General features: G+C 48.9%; 1 protein-coding gene across 2 annotated transcripts in view; it reads left to right on the top strand.

The window, feature by feature from the left end:
• Window positions 1-18,460, top strand: part of CARD11 (caspase recruitment domain family member 11) — a 171,864-nt gene that overhangs the window by 144,921 nt on the left and 8,483 nt on the right. For both annotated transcript variants that reach the window (XM_073546655.1, XM_073546656.1), the window contains exon 22: window positions 2,183-2,307. In XM_073546655.1, coding sequence (XP_073402756.1) covers window positions 2,183-2,307 — 125 coding nt within the window. The remainder of the gene's footprint in view (window positions 1-2,182; window positions 2,308-18,460) is intronic.

Genomic DNA, 18,460 nt, shown 5'->3' with positions numbered 1-18,460 from the left:
CGGGAGCCACATTTGGCTCACGGTCCCATGAATTGTGTCTCGTGACTGTCTACCAGCTTGGGGCATTAGCTCCAGGTCTAGCAAACTGGTATGAAGAGCACATCTCAAAATGGTGAATTTTGTGCATAGCCCTGAACAGAAGTGCAGATGTGGATGCACATATACTGGTCTTAGGGGTTTAGAGATGTTTTAGGTATGGTGCGCTGGAGGATGGTAGTACCTGTTAGAGGAGGTGCTCAAAGCTGGATGTGACAGTGTGTTGGGAGTCCTTGATGGGAGAATACTGAATGGGGGTACCCCTGGATCTCAGTGTGCTGCTTTAGAGTGATTTCTGTCGAAAAGCTTTGGTTATCATTATACCTGTAATGGGGTCTTTGGTTGACACTACTTTGAAGGGAGTGGGAGCTGGATGTGGCTCACGACCCTCTCTCAGTGCTGAATGTGGCTCGTGACCCTCTCTCTAAGCCGAATGTGGCTCAAGGTCAGAAAGGTTGGGGATCACTGGTCTGTTAAGTTTTGTCATAGGCCTGTTTCACACATCCATTTGTCACCATCAGTCAAAATCCGCCGTTTTGGAAAAAAACGGATCCGCCATTTTTCTTTGCGGATCCGTTTTTTCCCCCATTGACTTTCATTATCGGCGGATTTTAACTGATGGCCGTCCGTAGCATCCGCATTTTTGCGGATCCGCCAATATTTTGGCGTCCGCCGACCTGACCGGTTGGACTCTGCAACGTTTTTTTCTCTCTCCGGATCCGCTATTTTCTGTTTTAACCAGCAATTCTGTCTGGCTGCTGGATGAAAATCTCTCTCTCTCTTATCGCGCGATCTCCATGCTCTCACCCACATCCCGCAAGATGATTGCTCACCGCAGATGCCCGCTCACTACATCCGCCGGTTTTAATTTTTTTTTTTTTTCTTTTTCCCCAGGCGCAGCTCCTTTAAGTTTTTAACATCTCGGATCCGTACATCCGCCGATCCACTGACCCCCGTTTCTGTCAGTCCGCCTGCGGATCCGTTTTCCGCTATTTTGGCGGATTGAGACTGACAGAAAAGACTGATGTGTGAAACAGGCCATAGCCGTCAATCGTACTGAAAATACGGTCGTGTGAACATAGCCTCAGGTTGCATTTTCTCTCATCACAGCTTATGAAAATGAAAAATGTAACACCATAGCAAAATTTTAATTGAAAGAATGTAATCTTTCATTTTTTTTCATTCTACTTTGTATTCATTCCTCTAAAACAACAAAAGGTGACACACTTCTTGAGTACGAATTAATACTTTGAGGGGAGCAGTTTTTAAAATATCACTTTTGTGGGGTTTCTGACATAAAATCATAACAGGGTACCTTCAATACTGAATAGGTCTGTAAAAAAATAGTTTTTGTAAATTTTGTTGTAAAAAAAATTAAAAATTGCTGCAAAACTTTTAGCCCTTCAAATATGATAAAAAATAAAGACATTTGAAAAAGATGCCACCAAAAAGTTTCACAAAGTTTTCTAAATTTTTTCCAAATTCTCAGAATTAGGCCGGGGTCACACTTCCAAGTGCACTGCAAGAAACTCGTGCGAATCTCTCACTTTAATACCCGTCACTGACACCGGCACTCCGAGTGCCGGCGGCAGTGCCGGGTATTGAAGCGAGAGACTCGCGTGTATTTCTCGCAGTGCACTTGCAAGTGTGACCCCGGCCTTACTGGGATATGCAGAAGCATTCCAAAGTTAAAACCACATAAAGTCACATGTCAGTTTTGAAAAATGGTGCTCTGTCCAGGACGATCAAAACTGGCTTTGGTGGTAAAAGATTAAAGAGCCTTCGCAAGTAAGGATACAAAGACAAACCAGAATTACTACTTGGGTACAGTCATGTTGGAGTTCATGCCTTCATCAGTACAAAGCAGGAGACAGTTTGGCTGGCTGGCTATTTATTAGTTTCACATCGCAAAAGCAAAACATACAAATAGTAAACTGCAATGACGAAAACATATGACAAAATAAAAACATAAAAGTTTTAGTTGACGTGGATTGTGCAGGACAGTGTAGAACCGATTGCAGTATGGCTCCTGATGACTGTGTATGAGAAAACCCTTTTACCTATATAATAGGCAGGCATGACTCCACTTAGGTAAATATATTGTGACAGTTTCACTATATTTCACTTGCTTACATTTTATTTCTAGAAAGTGGACCAAAGGAAGTATTTCAGAAGAAACAGAAAACAGAAACAATCATCTATTCCAGAGATAGAAACCCAAACTCATATGAGTGGATTACTCCTGGTAATATTGAGTCTGTTGTTTCCAAGGTATGCTCCAAAAAACCCTAAGTATTGTAAAGAAAAAAAAATGTGGTTGCTTAAAACTTAAATTCTAGTGAATTCTTTTTTATAGATAGTACTGACCATTTTGTCAGCTGTCAGTGTAAACAGATTTTCTTATCTTCTAACATGACAATCAGGGATCTCAAAGTCACATTGGTAGTGGTTTAGGAGCTTGGCCTGACCTTTAGTGGCATGTGTTATGTGTGTGTACCCATGTGTGGCTCTCATAATAGCCAAATAAGCCATCATATGCATATTCTACATGAGTACCATGGAGCTATATCTCACCTCACCCTTTCCAGCACCAACCCTGCATGAAGGCAATTGCACAATATCGAAGTCAGGATGACATGAAGTAAGAAAAGGACCATACATATAGACAGCGGTCAGTCGTTGACCCCTTCTGTATAGTAGTTAAATGCTAGTAGAGAGTTTCAAGAAATACTCCATCCTCCTGTGTCAATTTCCTAAATGAATTGGCCAATGCAGTCATCCATCTGATTAGGTATTAAAAGGATTTTCCAGCCACCAAACTATGTAATGAGTCTTCATTCACCCTCATCCGTTATCTTTATTTTATTTGTAGCTACCCTTCATGCCACTGCACCCGTACTTGTGGTTGTAGTTTACATCCTGAATATTCTTGCAAGCTCTTCCTATGTGCCTTTAGACTATGTTTTCCAAGTGACAAAGCTGTATCTGTCCCACAGCTCTCAAACTCCAACCCCTCAGTGTCCACCCACTCCACTTACAAATCCTCCTCTAGAGACTTCTGTATAGTCTCAAAAGGGATAAATTGCACACAGATTCTCCTTCCGAATATTCCTCCCACTTCACCTAATATGTGCTATCCTGACACTCTCCTGCAGTCACTTATTTTACATGCACTAGCTCTGGCCCCGCACAGGAACAGTGTACTCCAAGGGAGCAATGAGTCATTAAATGTAGTTATTTAACCTAATGTAGTCTAGCACTCTGTCTAGAAAGGATGGTGCTGCATTGCTACTCCCAATGGTGGTGCAAGTCGATTTATGAACCCATTGTGCCACAGGACCGGGCCTGCCCAGGAAGGGGGCGTAGCTAAGCGTCTACCTGGTGTTTACTGGAGCTCCTGATGGTGGAGACAGACTGGGCTGCAGGTGGCCACCAGGTACCACTCCAAGGCAGATCCCAGTACTGCAGCTGCTGACTCCAGGGGTCAAGGTTTGCTGACACTGACTAGGGCTATGTTCAGACACACCGGTCTAAGATACTTTATTAGGGACTGGTGGCACACGGAACTGGGGACATTGTTCAGGAACTGACCTAACTGGGTCCAGGGGACGAGGTTCAGGACACTGGGTGCACCATCACCAAGGATTTGGATTCAGGACACTGGCCACACCAGGACCAGGGATTCATGTTCAGGACACTGGCCACATAAGGACTAGGGGACCTCTGTAGGAGGGAGAGTCCCTGCTGTGTAACCGGACCGGAACCAAGGAGACTGTCACCAAGGTTCCTAGAGAGACTGTTTCCGGGGGACATAGTTGGAGGACGGACCAGAGACAGTTCTAGAAGGAGAGGGGGAGGAGCAGGTATAAAAGGGGCAGAGAACCCCAGCAGGGGGCACTAGACAGAGCAGGAGAGAAGGAACAGAAGGAGCAGGAAGCGTAGGTGGAGCCAGAGGGAGTGAGCGACGACCAGAGGGACTAAAGAGAGACTCACCACGGACAGAGAGGAGACAGCACCAATCAGCTCAGCAGCGGGACACCGACCGAACGACCAAGCTCCCATCACTCCAGCCCGCGTTCGCGGCCGCCACTGCTTGACTCCAGCCCGCGGTCGCAGCCTGCCTGCCGCCTCCTGCCACTGCTCGTCTCCAGCCCGCAGTCGCCTCCTGCCTGCCGCCGACCGCGGCCACCACTGCCGCCACCCGCGGCTGCAGCTGCCCAACTCCAACCCGTGGTTGCGGCCTGCCCGCTGTCACCCGTGGCCGCCGCTCCCCGGCCCCAGCCTGCGGCTGTGGCCCACACACCCCGGGCTATCCCCAGTTTGCCTCCACCAGGAGGCGCAATGCAGAGGAACTCTTCAGGGACCTGTTGTGCCCCCACTCCACCTGGGCATAGGAACGCCAGACGCTTGCACCAACTCCTCGTTGACTGGGCCCAGTGGCTGAGACGCTGAAGAGACACCGACCACCACTCTGCTGGACGTCAGAGGAGGATAAGTGTCATGTTATAGTTGATAGCTCATAGTTCTTGGACCCGTAGTCGGCCGTACAGCGGCCTCATAGTTACCGGCTCTGAACGGGTGGTTGTTATTGTGTTACCCTGTGTATTATTGCTCTGATCCCGGCGAGGACAACTGTTGCTAGCTTGTCGGTTACTTGAGATAGCCCTTATTGATACAAATATATATATAAAAGTTACATTCTAAGTTCACTCCGACTCCCGTCTCGTCACTGCATCCCGCATACATTTGGCGTAGTCGGCAGGATGCAGTCTCCAAGCACGAGCGGAGATGCCGTGGACCAGGGGGGCGATGGCGGCCCCCGGTCCAGTTTATCCTTGGGGGCTATGCTGAGTAACCTGCCCAGGTTCTCCGGCAGCAATACTATGCTGTGGAGCTGGACAGAACGGATGCGAGGGCTGTTTAGGATGCATCCGATGACCCCTGACCTAGAAGCAGAAGTGGCCCTAATGGCGTTGGACGGGGAGGACCGGGATTCCGTGATGTTGAGGCCCCCGGGACAGCGAAACACCTTTATCAGGGTCTTACAGATACTTGAGGAGACTCATGGGGACCCGACGGATGTGGGAGAATTGAGAACCCGGTTGTTCAGTCGTATGCAAGGGGAAGGGGAGACTGTCACCCAATACATGAAAGTCCTTCAGGAGCTATACACGGCCATTGAGCGAAAGGACGGTGTAGGCGTAAGACCCATTGACATAATCCTACGTGACCTCTTAGTGACTGGGCTCCGAGACCCATTGCGGGAGCGAGTCCGGGTAAACCCGCGTATGGCTTTCTCCGAGGTAGGGAGTCAGGCACACGCGGGAACAAGAACAAGGGCTGACAGTCCCAGTGGGAAAGGTCCGGAGCACTGAAGTCTCCATGAACACCATTGGAGAGCCCCAATGGGTGGAAGAAATGAAACAAGAGTTGAAGAGCATCAGGGGTGAACTGGCCGAGGTGAAGAGAAGGGCCGAGACCACAAGTGGTCGACCCTGGGAGGGGCCGGGCACCCTATGGCCCTCGTAATCACAGAGGCAGTCGGTCCCTGCGGCCTCGGGAATGCTTTGAATGTGGCAAACTGGGCCACTTTATCCGAGAGTGCCCGTGGTGTGGAAGATATCCACCCTGGCGGCCATTAAACTAAAGGGCTCTGAGCTGGGGGGACGCCACTCGGAGCCAGAACCCACGACGCGGGGTGGTGGAGTTCCCGAAAATTTGATTGCAAAGTGTCCGTTGATATGGGCAGAGTTTGAAGGACGTGCAGTGTGCTGTCTGGTGGACACGGGGTCGCAAGTCACTACCATGCCGGAGACCTATTTCCGGCAGCACTTTCCCAAAGCTGTGAGGCCCCAGTGGGGGTCCTTGATATGGCTACTAGCCGCTAACCAACTACCAGTCTCTGTTGTCGGAGTAGCCTGGATGCAAATTTCGTTGTGCAGCAAGCAACTCGGCCGCCGAGGTGTGGTTCTGACCCAGGGAGACGCAAGCGAAAAACACCCTGTCATCCTAGGTTTGAACACATTGAGGGAGTTTGGTAGTCTACTCCTTAGCGAGCCTACACAAGAGACCCTGAAGCAATGGGGCTTCCGCACTCCCCAAAGGCAGGTCTTCCAACAGCTGGTGCGGGTCCTACAGGACTGCCAGGACGGAGAGGTGCTGGGGAGAGTGATTGCACCAGCGGACCCTCAGCTCGTGCTGCTGCCAGGGCAGACCGTGGTATCCCTACCCATCCGGGCCCATGTACCTCTGGAGGGAGTAGTAGAGGTGCAGGTGGAGCCGTGTTTCTCGGAGCGCCTACCCCCTGGAGTCCTAGTGGCTCGCGCCTTGGCCACTGTGAGGAAGGGGACAGTTCTCGTGTGCTGTGTCAACCTAGAAGATCAAGACATCATCCTAAAACCACGCGCCGAACTGACGAAGCTGGTGAAACCTCTGTAGGAAGTGCTTCCGACCCTGGCATTACAGCTAAAAGTGAAGGTGGGAGAGCCATGGGCGGTGACTATTTGTTCCTTCCAAACTCCCGGGTCCTCACCCGAAGAGAAGGGCCGAGCCATCCTAGAGAAAATGCGGCAGAACTCTGGCCTAACCTCGGCCCAAATACATCAAGCACTCCTGGGCCAGTACCGAGAGATATTCGCCTATCACGTAGACGACTTCGGGTGCACCATGGCCATCGCGCACGACATTCCCACCGAAGGAACGGCCCCTATCAGGGAGCGATACCGACAAATTCCTCCGCAGCTATATCAAGAGGTAAAAACACAACTGGGCCAAATGCTGCAAAAAGGGGTTATCCGGGAAAGCCAAAGTCCTTGGGCGGCCCCCATTGTGTTGGTCAGAAAGAAAGACAGCACTTTGCGGTTCTGCGTGGATTACCGAAAGTTGAACGCCTGTGCCATCAAAGACTCATACCCACTGGCCAATATAGAGGAGTCCCTATCAGCCCTGGGGAAGGCAACATACTTTTCTACCCTGGATCTGGCCAGCGGGTATTGGCAGGTGCTAATGTCGGAGGAAGACCGCACCAAGACCGCGTTCATCTTGCCCATGGGACTGTTTGAATTTAATTGCATGCCGTTCGGGCTAGCCAACGTCCCCGGGACCTTCCAACGGCTAATGGAGCGATGTCTGGGAGATCTCAACTTCGAGGCCACGTTGATATACCTGGACAACATCATTATCTACGCTCCCACGTTTGAAGACCACTTGCAGCGGTTGGGGCAGGTGCTCGGTCGGCTGCAAAAGTATGGGTTGAAGTAAAACCCCAGAAATGCCACCTGTTCCGTACGCTGATCAATTAGCTAGGGCACACCATCTCCGCCGACGGCGTAAGGCCGTCTATGGAGAAGGTTGCCGCAATACAGGGGTGGCCTACTCCTGAGACTGTAAAAGATGTACGAGCCTTTCTGGGGTCGGCCGGATATTACCGTTGCTTCGTTAAAAACTTCGCCCGCCGGGCCCGAGCTCTGCAGGACCTGTTGAAGGGGGCCCCTGCCAGGGCCAATGGTTGGAAAATTCTGTGGCAAGAACCACAGGAAGAGGCCTTCCAAAATCTCAAAACCGTGCTTTCAGAAGCCCCAGTGTTGGCCTACGCGGATTTCTCGCAGCCGTTCATACTGCACACTGACGGCAGCTTACACAGGCTGGGAGCTGTATTGTCACAAGTCCAAGATGACCGGGAAAGAGTGATTGCTTACGGTAGTCGATCGCTCCACGACTCCGAACGCAATCCCGACAATTACAGTTCCTTTAAGCTCGAGCTTCTCGCGGTAGTGTGAGCCATGATGGAGCGGCTCGCGGAGTACCTGGCAGGTTCTGAGGTAGTGGTACCGACTGACAACAACCCGCTGGCCCACCTCAACAATGCCAAATTGGGAGCCCTAGAACAAGGGTGGGTGGCCCGGATGGCCAAATTCAAATATAAAATCATCTACAAACGGGGAGCAGAGAATGTGCATGCCGATGCTCTCTCTAGAATTCGACGAACGGTCCCTAGGCAAAGCTGGGACGAAGAGCTGGAAGGAGAAGAGACGCCGTTCTCTCTGGCCCCCGCCGGAATCACAGCCGTAACCCGAGAGCAATTCCATACAGGACCCGCTAGGGGCAGTTAGAACAATCCCGGGATGAATGGATCCAACAGCAGCAGGAAGATGGAGAGATTGGCCCTCTGCGTCAATAGGTAGCTGCGAGACAGCTACCCAACGACGCCGAAAGAAAGACATTGACTCGAGACACTCTGCTAATGCTGCGCCAGTGGGAGAAACTGGTAATCAAAGGAGGACTATTGTACCGAAAGGCAGTGCTGCGCACGACATCAACGACAGCCTGGCAGGTGGTAGTACCGAGAGCCCGGCTCACTGAACTTGCTCACGAGGCTCACAAAAAAGGGGCTCATTTTGGGGCACAAAAGACTTTTCAGTAGTTACAACAAATAGCCTACCACCCCCGTTTACAAGCCAAAGTGGAAGGAGTTTGTCACGCATGCCGCCTGTGTGAGCTAACTAAACCACCTGAGCAACAGGCTCCCGTACAAACAATAGTGACAGCGGCACCCCTCGAACCCCTGATGATAGACTATTTCACCATCGGCCCCGCTCACCAGGTGTACGAGCATTGTCTAGTCATGGTGGACCATTTTACCAAATTCGCCGTGGTGACCACTATTCGAGATCAAACAGCAGAATCGTCCGCATACGCGATATGTAAGAACTTTATCCAAGTATTTGGCTGCCCCCAGCAAATCCATTCAGACCAAGGGGCGTGCTTACTGGGAAAAGTAATGGATGAACTACATCGCTTATACGGTATCGATAAATCCCAAACCACATCATACCACCCCCAACTGAATGGGGCCTGCAAGCGATTTAACCGGACACTAATCCAAATGCTACCTACCCTGGAGGACGACCGAAAAGCCTGCTGCCCTGAATACATCCTCGAACTGGTCTGGGTATATAACAACCGGGTACACCGAGTCACCGGCTATACCCCTCATTCGCTACTGTTCGGCCAGGAAGGCAAGGGGATCACCGAGGTGGAGTTGAATCCGGAGGAGGAACAACCATGGACGGGAGTCTCCTCATGGGTCCAGAATCACCGGTATTGGCTACAAACCCTGCACCAGATTGTTCATAAAAAACTTCAGGACCTGGAACATCCGGGGAAGACCCCGTCCAAACTCACCTAATTCCAGGCAGGAGATCATGTACTCGTACGAGATCAGCGCCCCCAAAACAAATTGGGACACCACTGGGAAGAAAGTCCCTACCGAGTACTGTGACGAATAGGCCCAGATGGGCCAATGTAGGAAATACAATCTGAAAAAGAGGGGGGATCACCCCGCTCGAACAGTACATCGCAATATGTTGCGCCCCTGTACTTCCACAGACCCTGAACGACCCGAGGCCCCTCCTCAGGCCTCAGAACCTCCGCCAACAGTATGGAATGAGGACGATAACGAAGACCTTCTGGCAGTACAACCGGACACTTCAAAAACCAATACCTCAACAACCCTAGTCAATCCACGATCTTTCACCACCCCAGAAGATTCCACCACAGTCGAACCACGGCGCTCCGAGCAGTTCACAGCTGGCAAACCCCCCGAACGCTATGGACAGGACCAGTTCGTGTGGCAGAAAAGAGTTGTACATCGAAAGGCAGAGCCAGACCCCTCCAAACCCTCGCCTGAGGACTGGCGAGCTTACAGAATGGGGGAGTGTAGGAGGGACCAGGGGACCTCTGTAGGAGGGAGAGTCCCTTCTGTGTAACCGGACTGGAACCAAGGAGACTGTCACCAAGGTTCCTAGAGAGACTGGTCCCAGGGGACATAGTTGGAGGACAGATCAGAGACAGTTCTAGAAGGAGAGGGGGTGGAGCAGGTATAAAAGGGGCAGAGAACGCCAACAGGGGGGACTCGACAGAGCAGGAGAGAAGGAGCAGGAAGCGTAGGTGGCGCCAGAGGGAGTGAGCGATGACCAGAGGGACTAAAGAGAGACTCACCATGGACAGAGAGGAGACAGCACCGAGCAGCTCAGCAGCTGGACACCAACCGAACGACCGCGATCGCGGCCTGCCTGCAGCCGCCGCCCGCGGCTGCCACTGCCCAATTCCAGCCCGCGGATGTGGCCTGTCCGCTGCCTCCTGCAGCCACCACTGCCCGACCCCAGCCCAAGGTTGCGGCCTGCCTGCTGCCACCCGCGGCAGCGGCCTGCCCGCTGTCACCCGCGGCCGCCGCTGCCCGGCCCCAGCTTATGACTGTGGCCCACACGCCCCGGGTTTTCCCCAGTCCGCCTCCACTGGGAGGCGCAACGCAGAGGAAATCTTAAGGGGCCTGTTGTGCCCCCACTCCGAAGAGACACCGACCACCTCTCTGCTGGATGTCAGAGGAGGATAAGTGACACGTTATAGTTGATAGCTCATAGTTCTTGGACCCGTAGTCAGCCGTACCGCGGCCTCATAGTTACCGGCTCCGACCGGGTAGTCGTTATTGTGTTACCCTGTGTATTATTGTTTTGATCCCTGTGAGGACAACTGTTGTTAGCTTGTCGGTTACTCGAGATAGCCCTTATCGATACAAATATATATATATAAAAGTTACATTCTAAGTTCACTCCGGCTCCAGTCTCGTCACTGCATCCCGCGTACCTGCGATTACCATACCTCCCAACTTTTGAAGAAAGCAAAGAGGGATAAAGGCGTCGTCAAACTTTAGACCACGCCCCTAGCCACACCCATTTGAGCCACACCCATTTACACTCACCTTTTCTTCACTCCTCTGTCCACCCCAAACTCCTGTGCCCCCTCTGCACTCCTCTGTCCACCCCAGACTTCTGTGTCCCCTCTGTACTCCTCTGTCCACCCCAAACTCCTGTGTCTACCCCAGACTCCTCTGTTCTCCTCTGTCCACCCCAGACTTCTGTGTCCCCTCTGTACTCCTCTGTCCACCCCAAACTCCTGTGTCTACCCCAGACTCCTCTGTTCTCCTCTGTCCACCCCAGACTCCTGTGTCCCCTCTGTACTCCTCTGTCCACCCCAAACTCCTGTGTCTACCCCAGACTCCTCTGTACTCCTCTGTCCACCCCAGACTCTTCTGTCCCCTTTGTACTCCTCTGTCCACCCCAAACTCCTGTGTCCCCTCTGTACTCCTCTGTCCCCTCTGTACTCCTCTGTCCCCTCTGTACTCCTCTGTCCACCCCAAACTCCTCTGTTCTCCTCTGTCCACCCCAGACTCCTGTGCCCCCTCTGTAGTCCTCTGTCCATCCCAAACTCCTCTGTACTCCTCTGTCCACCCCAAACTCCTCTGTCCCCTCTAGTCCTCTCTGGACTCCTTTCTCTCCCTCAGACTCCTCAGTCCCCTCTGGACTTATCTGACCCCTCTAGTCCTCTGTCCCTTCTGTCCCCTCCGGACTTCTCTCTCTCCCCCAGACTCCAATGTCCCCTCCAGACCTCTCTGTCCCCTCCGGACTCCTCTCTGTCCCCTCCAGACCTCTTTGTCCCCTCCAGACCTCTTTGTCCTCGAGACTCCACTGTCCCCCCCAGACTCAGCGTGTTCCGTGTACCTGAGCGCCTGACCGCGTCCTCACAGTACCACACGCTCTCTGGGCACTTGCTGCAGGACGGGGGAGCGTCTCCTTGGTGATATATGGTAGCTGTAGTTCCGGGTTCTTGCTTCCTGGGGCTGGGCTGGAGGTGAGCTCTGTGCTCCCTGTGGATGTGACGCGGCGATCCCCGCACTGTGTGCGGCCTCTGCTGTATTTTGCGGTCATACACCGCGATCGCGGGATAGAAAGCTTCCCGGCCGGGACAGCGGGATAAGGACCAGAAATCGGGTCTGTCCCGCGGGAATCGGGAGGGTTGGGACTTATGTGATTACTACACCTCACAACTGCACTGGTAGAACACAAACTACAGCTAACATAGAAAAATTAAAAAAAAACACATAACATAAAGATACGGCCTTCTCAAACCCTGTCTGATATCAAATGCACTTCCAGCAGCATGCAGCAGGCCTGCACTAATATAAGCAAGGGGCAGCACAGGTGCAAGCTACTGATAAAAACAGCCACCCCCACACCTACCAGATTATGGAGGGGTTGGCTTCCTAGTAGAAAACAATTGCACACTAATAGGGCTTGCTGGAAGCGCATTTGTCATCAGACAGGGTTTGGGAAGGCTGTATCTTTGTGATATGTTTTTTAGAACACGAACTACCTAATGACGCAACTGGTTGCTTGGCGATTCCCTAAGGGAGAAGTCTTTTATACAATATGCCACCCAGCTATTGGCTGGGAGCCATTTTGCAGGTGAACACATTATGCAAAATGCCTCTCAGCAACAGGCTGAGGGCATTTAGCAAAATGCGTATTCTGCCCCTTTAAAAGTGAGAAAAGGGGGATGGGGGGCACCATCACATATCAATAGACTATGTGATACCAACCTGGAGTATGTCAAAAAAGAGTTGTGTGAACAAGAAAAAGAGACATACTATACACCAGGGATCACAAAAATGTACAAATAGTATCAAAAGATTCTTTATTCAGATTGTCATAGAAAAAACTACACACACCAACAAATGGTTAAAAACAATTAAAAACAGGACAAAAAGCCCCCATAAGATGTTATAGTCCCCCTGAACCCAAACCGGTCAATCACATATAGATCCTGTACAGAGTAAATGAAAACCCAACATGTATTGGCATGGTAAAGGAACACCATGGAAAGCGCACTTAAGAATAAACAGATAAATACTGAAAAATAATGACAACAGTATTCCAGTCTTAGGCCGGGGTCACACTAACCGACGCAAAATACGGTCCATAGTTTACAGGCGTAATACGGATGAATGACCCCTAAATAGTGATCTGTATGTCATCCGTAAGCAAGGTGTGGTTGCGTATTTTGCGCATGTCAGCATCCGTATGGCGAGATTTTCTCGCCGCCTTGCAAAATGGACATATAATGGAGCCCTATGACAGGGTTTCTAACAGAAACGAAATAATAGATATAGACACATAGAATGCATATATATATATATATATATATATATATATATACACACAAGTCATTGAGATAAACATATATATATATATATATATATATATATATATATATATATTTCAAAGAGTTCTTCATAGCAGAATAATATGCAAATTGCCTCTTCAGAAACAAAGAGGACTTTTACTCTACAGCGCCACCTATTGGTAGTAGCGATCCTACAAGTCACAATCAACCCTTTAACGAGTCTTGTAATATGACTTAGGATAAAAGCCAAATTTACTGAATGTAAACCATGTGTCATTTCATGTCGGGTAGGAGAATGATTTGATAGAAGCCGGCAATTTAATTAGCGGCTATTCTGCTATGAAGAACTCTGTGAAATATAAATATATATATGTTTGTCACAATGACCTGTATGTATGTGTGTGTGTGTGTATATATATATATATATATATATATATATATATATATATACACAGTGGGGCAAAAAAGTATTTAGTCAGTCAGCAATAGTGCAAGTTCCACCACTTAAAAAGATGAGAGGCGTCTGTAATTTACATCATAGGTAGACCTCAACTATGGGAGACAAACTGAGAAAAAAAAATCCAGAAAATCACATTGTCTGTTTTTTTTCATTTTATTTGCATATTATGGTGGAAAATAAGTATTTGGTCAGAAACAAAATTTCATCTCAATACTTTGTGATATATCCTTTGTTGGCAATGACAGAGGTCAAACGTTTTCTGTAAGTCTTCACAAGGTTGCCACACACTGTTGTTGGTATGTTGGCCCATTCCTACATGCAGATCTCCTCTAGAGCAGTGATGTTTTTGGCTTTTCGCTTGGCAACACGGACTTTCAACTCCCTCCAAAGGTTTTCTATAGGGTTGAGATCTGGAGACTGGCTAGGCCACTCCAGGACCTTGAAATGCTTCTTACGAAGCCACTCCTTCGTTGCCCTGGCGGTGTGCTTTGGATCATTGTCATGTTGAAAGACCCAGCCACGTTTCATCATCAATGCCCTTGCTGATGGAAGGAGGTTTGCACTCAAAATCTCACGATACATGGCCCCATTCATTCTTTCATGTACCCGGATCAGTCGTCCTGGCCCCTTTGCAGAGAAACAGCCCCAAAGCATGATGTTTCCACCACTATGCTTTACAGTAGGTATGGTGTTTGATGGATGCAACTCAGTATTCTTTTTCCTCCAAACACGACAAGTTGTGTTTCTACCAAACAGTTCCAGTTTGGTTTCATCAGACCATAGGACATTCTCCCAAAACTCCTCTGGATCATCCAAATGCTCTCTAGCAAACTTCAGACGGGCCCGGACATGTACAGGCTTAAGCAGTGGGACACGTCTGGCACTGCAGGATCTGAGTCCATGGTGGCGTAGTGTGTTACTTATGGTAGGCCTTGTTACATTGGTCCCAGGTCTCTGCAGTTCATTCACTAGGTCCCCCCGCGTGGTTCTGGGATTTTTGCTCACCGTTCTTGTGATCATTCTGACCCCACGGGGTGGGATTTTGCGTGGAGCACCAGATCGAGGGAGATTATCAGTGGTCTTGTATGTCTTCCATTTTCTAATTATTGCTCCCACAGTTGATTTCTTCACTCCAAGCTGGTTGGCTATTGCAGATTCAGTCTTCCCAGCCTGGTGCAGGGCTACAATTTTGTTTCTGGTGTCCTTTGACAGCTCTTTGGTCTTCACCATAGTGGAGTTTGGAGTCAGACTGTTTGAGGGTGTGCACAGGTGTCTTTTTATACTGATAACAAGTTTAAACAGGTGCCATTACTACAGGTAATGAGTGGAGGAAAGAGGAGACTCTTAAAGAAGAAGTTACAGGTCTGTGAGAGCCAGAAATCTTGATTGCTTGTTTCTGACCAAATACTTATTTTCCACCATAATATGCAAATAAAATGAAAAAAAAAACAGACAATGTGATTTTCTGGATTTTTTTTTCTCAGTTTGTCTCCCATAGTTGAGGTCTACCTATGATGTAAATTACAGACGCCTCTCATCTTTTTAAGTGGTGGAACTTGCACTATTGCTGTCTGACTAAATACTTTTTTGCCCCACTATATATATATAAATATATATATATATATATATATATATAATGTATTCTATGTGTATATATCTATTCTTTCATTTCTTTATTAAACCTGTCATTTTGAGTTTACTGTATAGCGCACTGAATTGCCGGCTTTTCTAAAAGACACCGGGTGCATATTTCTCGCAAGTCACATGTGTGGTCCGTGTGTAATCCGTATTTTTTGCACACCCATAGACTTGCATTGGCGTACTACGGGCATAGTACGCTGACAATCGCAGCATGCTGCGATTGGCACGGACCGTAGAATACGGACGAGAAATATACTGCTGTTAGGAGCTGCCCCATAGAGAATCATTTGTCCGTGTGTAATGCGTGCTTTTAACGCCTCTCACTCGTCCGTATTCCTCTCTAGTGTGACCCCGGCCTTACGGTGGTCCCCCAAAGGCCTAGGAAGGTGGAAACCTCCAAAAATAGACTTTACACAGGAAAATTAACAAATACCTAACAAGGCAAAGTACCAATTCTGACACCCTAATATGGCAATCAACCACTATATGGCTACCGTAGATCCTGCATTAACAAGCTACGCCTGGAGTGCCTTATGTAGACATGATAAATTGGAACCCCATATATGCTGACATGATACATAAACAGGATGATTGTGGATAAACAGATAAATACTGCAAGAGTAGTGGTAATAGCAACAGTATCGCAGTAAATAAGGGGATTCCCCAGAGAACTAGCAGGGAGGTGTGCCTCCAATGATCCGCATTGCATAAAAATAAACATAAAAAAAAAAGTAGGGGAATGAGCACTAGGTGCGCCGCTGGGAGCTGCGACACACACACAACCAGGAAGCGCGCCAGGGAAATAAACCACACTTACGTTAATAACAGTCCACCCGCCTATCACTCGCTATCACTACAGAGATTAAGGGGTTAATGGCAGTGATACTTAGCCGTACTGAGACTGCCGTGTCCTGGTGAGGCTCAAGAACCAGTTTGAGTGAGACGGGGCACTTTAGCAGAAAACTGTACAGAAGCATGCCGCTGAGTGGGGCGTCAGTGTGGGGAGAAGAGAAGGGGCAGATGCAAGGACAGGTGAGCAAGATGAGGACACTGACTGTCTGAACGGCAGAGAGACAGTGTAGGAGAAAGACGGGACTGAGGAGGCTATGGGCAGCAGAGGGACCAGGAAGAGAGAAGGAGACACAGAGGGCTGCCGTGAGGAAAAAGGGCTGATAATGTGGAAAGAGGAATGGGCTGTGGCAGTGTGAGGAGATGAAGGGGCTGCGGCACACGTGAGGCTGAAGAAGACACAAAGGGGTGTGATGGCGGCTAAAACAGGGGGCAGAGAAAGCACTGCTTCCAAGGGATATTTGAACAGGTGGGGTGCATTCCCGTGTGCTCCTGCCTGCTGCATGTGTGCATGCAGGGCACGTGTGCCAGCGCGGTAAAGTGACATCAAAACCCTCGAACACAGGCACAAAAGCAGGGCACTTTGAAGTGAGAGGTGCCAAATTTATTAAAAAAGAAAAACTGAAATATCACATGGTCAGAAGTATTCAGACCCTTTGCTCAGACACTCAAGTATAAGTCACATGCTGTCCATTTCCTTGTGATCCTCCTTGAGATGGTTCTACTTCTTCATTGAAATCCAGCTGTGTTTAATTAAACTGATAGGACTTGATTTATAAAGGCCCACACCTGTCTATATAAGACCTTATAGATGACAATGCATGTCAGACCAAATGAGAATCATGAGGTCAAAGGAACTGGCCAAGGAGCTCAGAGACAGAATTGTGACAAGGCACAGATCTGGCCAAGGTTACAAAAGAATTTCTTCAGTACTCAAGGTTCCTAAGAGCACAGTGGCCTCCATAATCCTTAAATGGAAAAAGTTTGGGACCACCAGAAGACCACCAGGCCATCCAGTCAAACTGAACAATCTTGGGAGAAGAGCCTTGGTGAGAGAGGTAAAGAAGAACCCCAGGATCACCGTGGCTGAGCTCTACAGATGCAGTGGGGAGATGGGTGATAGTTTCATAAAGTCAACTATCACTGCAGCGCTCCACCAGTCGGGCCTTTATGGCAGAGTGGCCCAACGGAAGCCTCTCCTCAGAGCCAGACATATTTTAGCAAAACTCTATGAGGGCTTTCATAACACATGAAGGACTCCCAGACTATGAGAAATAAGATTCTTCGGTCTGATGAGATGAAGATAGAAGTTTTTGGTGATAATTTTAAGCGGTATGTGTGGAGAAAACCAGGCACTTTTCATCACCTGCCTAATACAATCCCAATAGTGAATCACGGTAGTGTCAGCATCATGCTATGGTGGTGTTTTTCAGCTGCAGGGGCAGGACAACTGGTTGCAATTGAAGGAAACATGAATGTGGCCAAGTACAGAGATATCCTGGATGAAAACCTCGTCCGGAGTGCTCTGGACCTCAGACTTGGCCGAAGGTTCACCTTCCAACAAGACAATGACCCTAAGCACCCAGTTAAAATAACAAAGGAGTGGCTTCAGAACAACTCTGTGACCATTCTTGACTGGCCCAGCCAGAGCCCTGGACCTGAACCCAATTGAGCATCTCTGGAGAGACCTGAAAATGGCGGTCCACCAATGTTCACCATCCAACCTGACGGAACTAGAGAGGATCTGCAAGGAAGAATGGTAGAGGATCCCCAAATCCAGGTGTGAAAAACTTGTCGCATCATACGCAAGACTCATGGCTGTACTAGCTCAAAAGGGTGCTTCTACTCAATACTGAGCAAAGGGTCTGAATACTCATGACCATGTGATATTTCAGTTTTTCTTTTTTAATAAATTTGCAAAAATTTCTATATTTCTGTACATTTTTCTACTACCCAGATCGGCGCGCTGAATTTGCAGAATGGCCAAAACAAAAATTGGAACAGGACCCTCAGTTTACACAGAACATTATGTTCAGTGATGAGGCAAACTTTTTTGGGTGGGCCATTTATATGGATACACCTAAATAAAATAGGAATGGTGACAGTTTTCTAGTGTTGGGTGTCTTGCATTGAAATCTGCTGCAATGACCCGGGTACTGCGTTCACCAGACATCAACACAATTTCTATCGGCTCCTCACATGTTAACCTCTGCGACATGTCAATGGCTGTAAACAAAGAGAAACGTGTAAATAACTCATGAAAGAATAAAGTTACATTAAAACCAAGCACACCATTGTTTGTCTTGTGAAATTCTCAATAAGTTTGATGTGTCACATGACCCTCTTCCCATTGGAAAAAATAAAGTTGGATCCAAAATGGCTGACTTCAAAATGGCCACCATGGTCACCACCCATCTTGAAAATTTTTCTCCTCCCAAATACTAATGTGCCACA

Source organism: Dendrobates tinctorius, unplaced genomic scaffold (genome assembly GCF_039654945.1).
Source record: "Dendrobates tinctorius isolate UK_male_01 unplaced genomic scaffold, ASM3965494v1 ptg000150l, whole genome shotgun sequence".
Classification (NCBI taxonomy): domain Eukaryota; kingdom Metazoa; phylum Chordata; class Amphibia; order Anura; family Dendrobatidae; genus Dendrobates; species Dendrobates tinctorius.
The sequence above is the reverse complement of the archived record's forward strand: the minus strand, read 5'-3'. Positions and strand labels throughout refer to the sequence as shown.